Below are 12,033 nucleotides of genomic sequence, written 5' to 3'. Positions count from 1 at the left end.
AAGTGTAAATACTGTTACAAAGGTTTTCAAATGTTTCATTTCCAAAGGTTTCATCTGTTCTCATCCTATAGATATATATATATTTATGGCTTCACTGCTGTGTTGATATTGTCTCTAGTATTATTCTTCATAGCAATGACATAGCTGTTGGAAACAAAGGTGAACTATACTTCTCCACCCTACACCATCTGCTAGTTAAAGATGATGGGGTTTTTTGGGGTGTGTGTGTGTGTGTGTTTTTAACCCTTTAGGACACACATAATATTTTATTTGATGTTTCATTTGGAACATTTTGTCAAAGCTTTGTGCATTCCCCTCTAGAGGGCACTGGTGTTTTCCACAAACAAAACTGGAGCCTGCCAAATCTAGCCAGCTAAAACAGGGATACAAGGATCCACTAATAATTTGTTTAAATGTTTCTTTGTTACACTAATATCCCATCCCATGTGGAGCTCCAGTGACTCTCCATTGAAGGGTCTGACTAGAGAAGAGAAGAAGAGTTTGGATTTGATATCCCGCTTTATCACTACCCAAAGGAGTCTCAAAGCGGCTAACATTCTCCTTTCCCTTCCTCCCCCACAACAAACACTCTGTGAGGTGAATGAGGCTGAGAGACTTCAGAGAAGTGTGACTGGCCCAAGGTCACCCAGCAGCTGCATGTGGAGGAGCGGAGACGCGAACCCGGTTCACCAGATTACGAGTCTACCGCTCTTAACCACTACACCACACTGACTAGATTCACACATGCTCAGATTCAGCAACACTATAGCATCAGGTGCTTCCAGCCTCACTTGCTAGGTCCCTAAAGTCACAGCCTATATGCACTTTATTTCCAGCTATGGTTTGTTGTGCAGAATGCTAAGAGTCTCTGTTACACAGGTTTAAAAGAGAAGTAGGTAATCCTGAATCTATTAAGAGAAGAGAAAGTGCAGCTTTCAAAACACAGGAAATGCAAAAAAACAAAAACCCATGGTTCTAAACATGTTTAGTCAGAATCTCCTTTCTTGTAACTTCAAGCCATTGGTTTGGGTCCTACTCTCCAGAGCAGGAGAAAACAAGTTTGCTCTATCTTCCATGTGACAACCCTTTAGATATTTATTTGAAGACGACTATCATATCTCCTCTCAGTCTCCTCTTTTCCAGGCTAAACATACCCAGCTCCTTCAACTGCTCCTCACAAGGCTTGGTTTCCAGACCCTTGACCATCTTGGTTGGGGAACACTTTTTCTATATGGGATCACACTCTAACAAAATGGAACCAGCACAGCTCCTGGAGGTCCAGGTTTGCAGTTACCGTATTTTTCGCTCCATGAGACGCACCTGACAATAAGACACACCTAGTTTTTAGAGGAGGAAAACAAGAAAACAAATATTCTGAACGAAACAGTGGGTGTATGATTTTTGTGGTTCATGCTGTGGCCACAGACATGATATGCGATTTGACGGTGAGTTTGGGGTAGCCCAATGCAAAAATCCTGAGAATCCATGTGGATCCCTGCTTTGTAACCACGGTTTTGCGCCATTGCGGCCCCACGAAAAAGTGGATGTGTGATTTTTTTGGTGCAGGCTGTAGCCATGGACACGCTATGTGATCTGATGATGACCTAGTGCAAAAATCCTGAGGATCCATGTGCTTTTACCTCCCCCCTTCCAGGCAGCCTCCTTTATATCTAGAGTCCCTTATGTCCCTCCTGATCGCTTGCTGATCAGCTGCTCAGCGGCTTTGTTTCAACACCCCCTTCCCTCTTTCTAAAAAAAAAAAAGCACGATCTGCTTTTTGCCCCAGGGCAATTCGGCTGCAGGGACCACACATTTGCTCCATAAGATGCACAGACATTTCCCCTTACTTTTTAGGAGGAAAAAAGTGGATATTATGGAGCGAAAAATACGGTATATGCCCAGACTGACACTGGCTCACATAGCACCTGCACTTCCTAGAAGACAAGAGACCTGGCCACTTTTATTTCTGTTTTGCTTGCCTCCATACTGAGTTACAGTGATGCAATATACATTGGGCTGCCCTTTAAGATAATTCAGACACTTCAGCTGCTGAAAAATGCGACAGTTCAGTTACTGATTAGCTCAAACCATTTTTGTCAGCAGTGAACATTTTAGGCACATCCAAAGGATGTGCAATCGCCGATGTGTGGATCGGAAGCCGATGTGTGGAGGGAAGGATACGGGCGGAACAGAGTAGCGGGGTGCTTCGTCGATGCATGTGGGGTCTGGGAACGGAACCCCCACGCAAAATGGTCGTCACCTGTACCTATTTCAAAACAGCTACACTGGCAACTAATACATTTCTGGGCTCAGAATTTATTTTATTATCCCAGAGGACACCTTCTCCCATATGAGTTCCCTTCCCACTAAGAAGTCATAATGAGACCCTGTTAAAGACTGCATCACATGTGAAGGCTGGATTATCTTCCACAAGAAACAAGGCCTTTTCTGCTGCGGCCCCAGAATATTGAAACCCCCGTCCATCTCAGATTTGAATGATTCCCTCTTTGTTAAAACTTTTCTGTTTTTCCCTTTCAGGTGATATATAAATACAGTTGCTTTTATGTTTATATGTCTGTTTTTTTGCCTTTATTTGATGTTTTAGCCTTTGTATACCATTTTGGTAATTTTTATTTCAAATAAGGTATAAAAATATTTAAAATAAATAAAATAAATAAATGTCCAATTGAAAATCTGACCCCTATCTCTGAAATGAAACAAATGACAACATTAAAGAGGAAAAAAGGTATCTAAGTCAATAACCAGCAGCCTAACTAGGTGAAACATCAGTTTGCTTTGCTGCTCTGAGCTGAGAGTGTATGTGTGGATGAAGACCAGGAATTAATTCCTAGGATTCTGCCTGCCTTGCAGACACTACTGAAAGGAAAATTCTAGCAGAAAAGATGAATGACCAGCATGGGCATAGCTGTGGGGGAGGGGGGCAATGGGAGGCAGCTTGCTCCCCTGATCAAGTTAAAAAAATAGAAATACTTAACTAACTGACCAACCACTTCGGTTCTGCCCCCCCCCCAAATTCTGGCTACGCCCATAATGACCAGAGATAAGGTCCTAGACCTAATCTTCTACCCAAATTAGATCTCAGAATATGCACTTATGCTAAGCAAGCAGTTTAATAACTTCATATATTGCTGAGTTACAAATCCTTCCATTTTAACTAATTACTGATTAAATATATATATATCTTTCCATTCCTTGTGCCCCACTGATTTTCCATATACTGTACATACAGAGAGAAACTCAAAAAAAGAGAAGTCACCAAAACAAACACAAAATCCACTTTTAAATCACCATAACGAGCAAAACCTCAGTGCTTCATTTCAATATAAAACTAACCAGATTATCCATGTCTCTGAAATCTGTGAAACGCTATAATTGAAAACTGACCTTTGGTTTGAATCTTTAAAACATTTTTGCTCTCAGCCACTGCAAGTACGTCAGCAAAAACAAGCCCAAATATCAGTTTGTATAACCCATTTTTATGTGAGCTGGCAATTCAGGTGAATTTCTAGTCAAGAGACCTCTGTGGATCAGTGCTGATTTTATCATCTCTCCCTTCTTATCAGTAGCATAAATAATAATAACAACAATAATCAATGCCTTTCAGAGCTGTGGCTAGCTACTTCTGCTTCACGATACTATATAATCCTATTTTGGCATTCAAGCAACATGTTTGTGGCGACTGTAGTAGGGTTACAAGTGAGTGAGTGTGCAGGTCCTATCCCAAATGTCACCATCCCATGAGAGCTGCCCAAACCTTGTTGCATTGAAAGCAAGGAAATTGTAGGAGCACCTAAGCATGTTCAGGTCGACACACTTAGGAGTATCTGAGCCCAACCATGAAATCAGGATCCATCCTGGAACTACTGAAGGACAGGGCAATTAAAACATTACCAACGCTTTCTCAAATCTTCCTTCTATGAAGACTCTATAGACTTGGAGCCTTTTCTAGCTATCGTGACCTGTGCAGATGTGGTTAATCTGCCACTCACATAAAATACCAGAACGTTCTTACTACGCATGAGAAAACTGATCTCCGGCATTCATGCTTATTGAGAAAATGACAGACTTTGTTTCAGTACTGACCTAGTTATCCATGCTTTGCTATTTCAATCATTGTCAAGTACGGTGCATATTGAAATGAAAAATGACATTTGCCTATTTTCATAGCGCACCCCCCCCCCCCCCGGATACACAAGCACACAATCTAGTACATATATATTTTTTTTAATATATACATGTGAAGGGGGGTATATGTGTACCCACACACAGGGGGCAAAATTAGTTCAAGACCTGAGAATTCATTTCTAAATGATTCCTGTTTCAAATTGGACTTCTACAGCCTTGATAAATTAATATAATATGGTTTAGTTAGGTTGGACCAATAGTTTGCTGGGTTAAATCAGGAAGATATAGCCCGGATGTGTGTGTGTGTGTATATTCTTAGAAAGGCAAATAAATATTATCTATCATCTATCTCCTCCATACACCAGATCCGCATATATGACTTTCATTTCCACTTTCAAAATAGCATCCTCTTCCCACCTTCAAACTATAACTTGTGCAAGTTTCATAAAGAGTTTGCAGTTTGGTGAAAGAGAATTGCATGGGTGAAAGGAAAACTATGGAGGTGCAGTTATGCAACAGACAGAATACAGAAAAATGGTTCTTCTGGATTCCAATAATTTCTGGGACATAATTATTTAGCAATTTTAGTGCAGTATCAATTGCAGTGTGTTCAATCAGGGAATAATGAAAAATGGAATGTTCCTTATTTCAGTTTTTCGCTTTTCCAGGCTCTACATTTTCCGTTATCAAGCGATGCTTGTAAGAATGCCAAGAGCAGCTAAACAAAAGGCTAAATGAACAGACTCCTAAAAGGTATTGCAAAGTCAAGCAAACTAGAATAAAAGTGATTCAAATGCATTAGCATGCTAAATGCTGTTAAGAGTATCATTTCCCCTTTTCCTACCTGTGTACTCGGGAGGACACAGGCAAGTGTAGTTGTTAATTCCATCAACACAGGTTGAGTTATTTTCGCAATCATTATCTTCACAATCATCGACGTTCACTTCACAGTTTTCACCTTCAAATCCATCTGCACAGGCACACCTGTAAATGAGAAACCTTTTCAGACAAGTGTTTATGTGAGAAGACGATGCTGAGCTAATGGACCTTTGACCTGATCCCCCAGGACAGATACGTTCTTACATAAATAAAAAGATTCTGTATTCACGCCGTGAGAATCTAAACTGTACTTCCTATTGCCCTTTGATGTCTCTCAGCATCATTTATGCTGCTTTTTATACCACTGACCTGTTTTGGTGCTGACGAACCCATGCCAGAAATTTGTCAAACATAAAACATAGCACGAAATATATAGTGAAAACTGGGGAATTTCTGAAAATTGGAAGGTAACTTTGCTGTTGTTTAGTCGTTAAGTTGTGTCCGACTCTTCATGACCCCATGGACCAGAGCATGCCAGGCACTCCTGTCTTCCACTGCCTCCCGCAGTTTGGTCAAACTCATGTTAGTAGCTTTGAGAACACTGTCCAACCATCTCGTTCTCTGTAGTCAACTTCTCCTTGTGCTCCCCATCTCTCCCAACATCATGGTCTTTTCCAGGGAGTCTTCTCTTCTCATGAGGTGGCCAAAGTATTGGAGCCTCAGCTTCAGGATCTGTCCTTCCAGTGAGTACTCAGGCCTGATTTCCTTCAGAATGGATAGGTTTGATCTTCTTACAGTCCATGGGACTCTCAAGAGTCTCCTCCAGCACCAGGATTCAAAAGCATCAATTCTCCAGCAATCAGCCTTCTTTGTGGTCCAGCTCTCACTTCTATAAATCACTACTGGGAAAACCATAGCTTTAACTATATGGACTTTTGTCGGCAAGGTGATGTCTTTGTCGGCAAGGTGAAGTGAAGGTAACTAGGGAACACTAAGTTAAATGGAAGTTTTGTTTCATTTATTGCAGAAGCAATACTAGAATTGGTTCTGAACTGGTACTTTATTCATGTGCGTATGTATTTCAAACATGGTAGCATGTTATGGAATGAATATATATAAACGCACAGAGAGAGGGGAGCTGAAACCTCACTACTTAAGGAATTTAGCTTCTTTGGGGAATAAATTGTATTTAAATTTATTTACTCCTGGTTTGTATTGGGTGCTGGTGACAAAATGCATTCATGGTGAACAATATGGTAAGCTAATACTCTGGATACATTTACTAATTTTCCCTGCCTAAGTCCCACCAAACTAACGTGTTCTGAAGTGCTTCTTGCTCATTTTAGTCCTTTGAAGCTGTGATTAAATGTTAATTTACCATGGTATTAAAATGCATCAGATTAATTTCAAACAGAAAGCACTCTAACCTTTGACCAAAATTTAGATGTAAAATTAAAGATAATTTCTTAATGAAAAGCAGGAATCAAGAAGGTTTTTAACTAGATAGAAGAATGGATCAGCATTCTTATTTGAAATTATTGGATCCATTTATTAAAGAACTCTATTTCATAATTCATGGAATACATCTCGGGTAATTGTAGTGTGTGATTAAATAACTCTAGATTAAAAATGCTCACAGCATGTTTATCCACTGGCGTGCTGATTTGGCAATGAATCATTAATTTTCTCTTTCACTGGGATTTACATCTGATCATTTACAGGCTGTCTGTTGATATAATGCACAGAACAACAGCTGAATTGAGAGTCTTTCCAGCAGGGATCTAGCTAGCAATTAATTAGCATAATAGAGTCAACACCATGTTGTCTTGCCCTGTTATGCCTTGACTAATAACAACGTATTTAAAAGAAAAACTTAACAGAGAACATTAAGCTCATTGATGTTACTTTGTTTCCTGAAGCCTTAGAAGAACCACCATTGTGGGTTTGTGCTTTTGTGCTTATTAATAGTCCTCGCTTCTCATTACTTTGTGGGATCAAAGATTACTAATAGCACACATAGACTTTTGTGTGGGAGTGCTTGGGTTCTGCTAGTCTGACTAGTCTTTCAAAAGCAACAGGCTTCTCTTCTGTGTTTCCAGATAAAAACCTACCAAAATCCATCCTTTTCACCTTCTTTTAAGTGACAAGTCCCTCCTTGTTTACAAGGGTTGCTAATGCAGGCATGAATTGGAACATCACAGTCCTGGCCCTAGGAATAAAACAGCAAAGTTGTGAGATTGCACAGAGGGAAGGCAAATTGGTTTATTCTTTTAAAATAACACAGTTATATACAGCTTGCCAGTCAGAATATTGGCTGTTCGAATCCATGCAATGAGGTGAACTCCCGTTGCTCTGTCCCAGTTTCTGCCAACCTAGCAGTTCAAAAGCACACCAGTGCAAGTAAATAAAGAGGTACTACTGCGGTGGGAAGGTAAACTGTGTTTCTATGTGCTCTGTTTAGTCATGCTGGCCACATGACCTGGAAAGCTGTCTGTGGACAAACGCCAGCTCCCTTGGTCTGAAAGTGAGATGAGCACCGCAACCCCATAGTCGCCTTTGACTGGCCTTAACTGTCCAGGGGTCCTTTACCTTATACAATTCTCCACCCTGCTGTTAATCTTGCTTCTCTCACTCTCCAAAACCCAATGGCAGAGCATGTGTTTGGCCTATAGGATGGAAGTTCAACCTGTGATCCCAAAGTACTAGGCTACATGGACCAATGGCATGGCTTAGCCTGAAATATGGGTTCCCAATAAAATAAAATAAAAAATGACCTTCATATGTTCTCCATACCTTGAAGCCATAGGGACAGGAGCATCTGTAGAAATCGACAGGGTCGTTATTACAAGTTCCATCATTTTTGCATGGGTTTGATAAGCAGGGACTACATTTGGCCAGAATACTGACATCCACAGGACCTTCAAGGGAACACAAATTCACAGTCAGGCACAAGCCTGTCATAATTGTTATCAAATACCTTTTCAACTAGGGTGGGTCTGGCTAGATCTGTACTAGCCAACCATTCAACACTTTTATGCAATATGCTGGCTGTGGATATGTAGCTTTTATGTGATGCCCAGGCTACTCTCAGCTGCTAGCTGAGCAACCTTACCAAGAAAAAGCTGCACAATGCACAAAATGGTTCGTTGAGACTGGACTTGTGGAGGACAAGGCTATCAATAGCTACTAGTCTTTCTGGTTATATTACCTCCAGAAGCCCAAATTATGCGGCTCTTCCCACTCAAAGGTAGGAAATCATATGACTTCATTTGCTACATGCATCCACCATTCCACTACAGGAATTCAGTTTTTGAACCTGGTAGGTTTTTTGATCCAGGCTCTAGTCCTTATTGCCACAAATGAAGAAGAAGAAACATCAGAAGATGGAGGACTCAACAGAAGGAAGACGATATCAAGGCCATAGCCATATTTAAGGGTAGGTGCAGTAGAGGAAGATACCAAGAAATCAGAAGATCAGAAAACAGAAGTCAAGGAATGGGAAGGCTTGTCAATATCAATACTGACGCTCACAGAGGATACTGAAGGATACAACAAGATGGTAACAATTACAATTCTAACACGGTATATAAAACTTGCGGAAGTATAATGGCTTAACTGACACTGAAATGAGAATGCCTAACTATATATTGGTGAAAAGGTTTAACATTGGGGGTTTTCTTCAGTTGTTTTCTAAAGGACTCTGAGCTCCTTAATGGGTTAATGAATAACTGTTGATTTGTGTTTTACTCTGTGCTGAGAGTGAACCTTTGACCATGTGATGAAGGTATTGAATTGCAAATCTTCACTTTGATAGAGAGTTGCCTTTAGTCCTTGTCTCTCAAACTCCATGGAGTGAGGATGAAAAAGCAGCTCTCCTGAAGGGAGAGAAACAGCCTAAGGCCAATGGAGGAGAGACAGACCTCTGCTTCTAGGTCTGTTTGAATTATTTCATATTTTCTAAGATTCTGAGCCTGTGCTGGGCAGCACAATACACTGTATGTATAATTTGATTGTATCTTTAATGCCTATATTCTGTTTTTGAAGAGTTCGGCCAGTAAAACTTTGAATAGTATTATTATGGGCCTGGACAAGGATTTCTTCCAAAAGAAATCAGTTCTTTTTGCTTCCAGTCACTTCAAACTGTGCAATATTAATATCTGCAACATCCCCCCCCCCCAAAAAAAAATGTCGAGGAAAGAAACAACTATCTGACTTTTAGAAGACATCTTAAGGCAGCCCTGTATAGCGAAGTTTTAAATGTTTGATGTTTTACTGTGGTTTTATAATTTGATGGAAGCTGCCCAGAGTGGTTGGGGACAACCTAGTCAGATGGACGGCATATAAATTAAGCAGTGGATGACCACCTGTCATGGATGCTTTAGCCGAGATTCCTGCATTGCAGGGGGTTGGACTAGATGACCCTGGGTCCCTTCCAACTTTACGATTCTATGATTAATAAATCATCATAATGATTTAAAAGACCAAAAGGTTGTTCAGGATGCCAGAATGTCATTATCCCATAGAACGTTAAAAGGAATCACTCACAAATGTCATCCAAGCAAAGTGGGAAGAAACGGACAACATGCACGTCTTTGGGGAAAATGTTTGCTTGAGAAACACGTAGGGAAGGTCCGAAGGTCCTGGCTTAAACAGAAATTCAATCCAGGGCACTTTACACTCTTACCTGGTATCAGAAAACCACAAGGCCCTGGTATCTCTAGAAGCAGGGTGTGGATTGTGAAATGCCAAAAGTAAAACATGGAAAATCTATTAGATGCGACACCCCCAGAGGAATAATGTATATGGGAATGGGGCGAATGCTCTAGGGGACATTATCTACGGAAATAAGCTCTTTGCTAACAGTATTTCTAATGAAGTAGAACTGCATAATTCAGAAGGGAATTTAGCAAATGTTCTTTACATTGGTTATTTTGTTTTTAATTCTACATTGCTGTACATTGCTATCTTTCAGCACAAGTTTTCTCATTGTTAATACAGTGGTACCTTGGGTTAAGTACTTAATTCGTTCCGGAGGTCCGTTCTTCACCTGAAACTGTTCTTAACCTGAAGCGCCACTTTAGCTAATGGGGCCTCCTGCTGCCGCTGCACGATTTCTGTTCTCATCCTGAAGCAAAGTTCTTAACCTGAGGTTCTATTTCTGGGTTAGCGGAGTCTGTAACCTGAAGCGTATGTAACCCAAGGTACCACCGTACTGGGCTTGTACACAAGCCCAAAGAAGAAGTAGTTCCCCCTGTACCCCTATGAATTCTAGCACTTGTAGTCATAGCAAGAAACATGCCACACTACATCAGACTATTAAAAGTTTTATTTTCCTAAAGACAGTGATTCTATTAGACACTGGCTTCTAAAGGTTTTTAAACAAGCAAACAAGCAAAAATGAAACCAATACGACTGAGACAACCTTCAGAATGGTGACTCTCCAGACATCTTGAAAGTACTACTGGATACATTAAGTTCTTATTATATTCTATAATGCTAGAAACAAACATTTGTAGATACATGTGCAATCCAAGTACACTCAACAGATAACTGTGATTGACTGCAGATTTTTGTTGAGTGTACAGATTCGCAAACCCAGATTTGCATCCCTGTTATACATGAAATGGTCCTAAGTCATTCAGGGAGAAAGACAGCAAAAATTTTTCAAATGTGTTCCATGACACAGAGTATTTTAACACATTGGATAAGAGTAGGAAATGTCTCTCTTATGGTTATATGAAAATGAGAGCATATTATATTGAAGGCAATTATTTTTCTATTCTAGGATGTTGAAATATAAGCATTTTGGGGAGGGGGGAACATACCTTGGCAGGTGAATTTTTTAGATGGAGTGGTGAGAAGCAGCTTGTCCGCCATTTCCCCAGGTCCAGCACACCGGGCTATACCTGGCTCTTTGTATTCCGACTTTACCCAATCAGACAGCCACTGCATATTACAGTCACAGTGAAGTGGATTTGCTCCAATTGCACTGTAGAACCAAAACAACAACAACACCATTTCACATGATCTCTCTCACAGAGCTTTTCTTATCATGAAAACGAAGTGGAAAATACTCCGTATGTTACTGAATTAACTTACTAAAAAGTTACAGTCAAGAGAGCACAAAGCTTCAGCTTCAAAATGGCTCCGAAGGGAGACATTGGGAAGAAATGCATTACAAAATTATGAACCCATTGTAAACAATTCATCATCAAAGGGTTAACTGTAAAAGGTGGAACTAAACATTAAAAGGCAAACAAGGGGCTCCAAGGTTTTCTCACAATACTAATGTGAAGGAAGGGGGCATCTGCAATAGATAATCGACAACTGAGAGGGGCTGCTTAGTGCCTCTTGTGTTTGCAAGTTCCCTCCATATTGCAAACAAATGCTTTCCACTTATTTTAACTTTCAGCACCCTTAGCAAACCACAGTTTCCAGGATTCTTTGGGGGAAGCCATGATGGTTAAAGTGGTATAAAGGTGCTTTAAACGTATATTATGGATGTGACCTAGTGTCATCACAGAGAGCCGCTAACTGCAAATAATCAAGACTCTTACTCATGGGAGTGGGGAGCTTTTCAACCCAAACATTTATACTCTTAGCCCAGTAACAATTTGTTAACACTGAAAGAAGAGGCCCAGATCAGTGCTTGCAACAGTGCAGGCTTTAAGGTGTAATCAGCAAATAAACAAAACATATTTTGCAAGAAGGCAAAGGAAGCAATAAAGAATTTAGCAATAGTTTCCCCTTATCAGCATAATATACAAGGCTTGACACATGCAACACGACATTCACTAAGCTGTTGTGGCAGGCTGAGAAAACGTTGAGATGCTTACTCATTTCACCGCCAATTTTTACACGGTTTTTTGTGCATCCCCAAACATTAATTCCCTGGCTAGGAAAGTAATATAAATATTTGTTTATGAACTATATATACATAGCTGGAAGAATATTGAAGTTCATTAATACGGTAAAAGAACAGAAGATAGACATGTTTACCTACAGCTCCTCTTCCATTACTTATGTATCCTTCCAGTCAATCACACCAGCAAATGCATTCTTACAATA

At 40.2% G+C, this 12,033-nt stretch overlaps 2 protein-coding genes across 7 annotated transcripts in view; both read right to left on the bottom strand.

Annotated features, from left to right (window-relative positions):
• Positions 1 to 12,033, bottom strand: part of SLIT2 (slit guidance ligand 2) — a 220,416-nt gene that overhangs the window by 23,585 nt on the left and 184,798 nt on the right. For all 6 annotated transcript variants that reach the window (XM_081019793.1, XM_081019795.1, XM_081019794.1 and 3 more), the window contains 4 exons: positions 10,791 to 10,954; positions 7,759 to 7,883; positions 7,077 to 7,174; positions 4,991 to 5,130 (listed from right to left, as the gene is read on the bottom strand). In XM_081019793.1, the coding sequence (XP_080875919.1) occupies positions 4,991 to 5,130; positions 7,077 to 7,174; positions 7,759 to 7,883; positions 10,791 to 10,954 (527 nt within the window). The remainder of the gene's footprint in view (positions 1 to 4,990; positions 5,131 to 7,076; positions 7,175 to 7,758; positions 7,884 to 10,790; positions 10,955 to 12,033) is intronic.
• PACRGL (parkin coregulated like) overlaps positions 1 to 12,033 on the bottom strand; it is a 126,225-nt gene that overhangs the window by 45,022 nt on the left and 69,170 nt on the right. The window lies entirely within an intron of this gene.

The sequence above is a fragment of the Podarcis pityusensis genome, assembly GCF_964106645.2.
Source record: "Podarcis pityusensis genome assembly, chromosome: 9".
NCBI lineage: Eukaryota > Metazoa > Chordata > Lepidosauria > Squamata > Lacertidae > Podarcis > Podarcis pityusensis.
The sequence above is the reverse complement of the archived record's forward strand: the minus strand, read 5'-3'. Positions and strand labels throughout refer to the sequence as shown.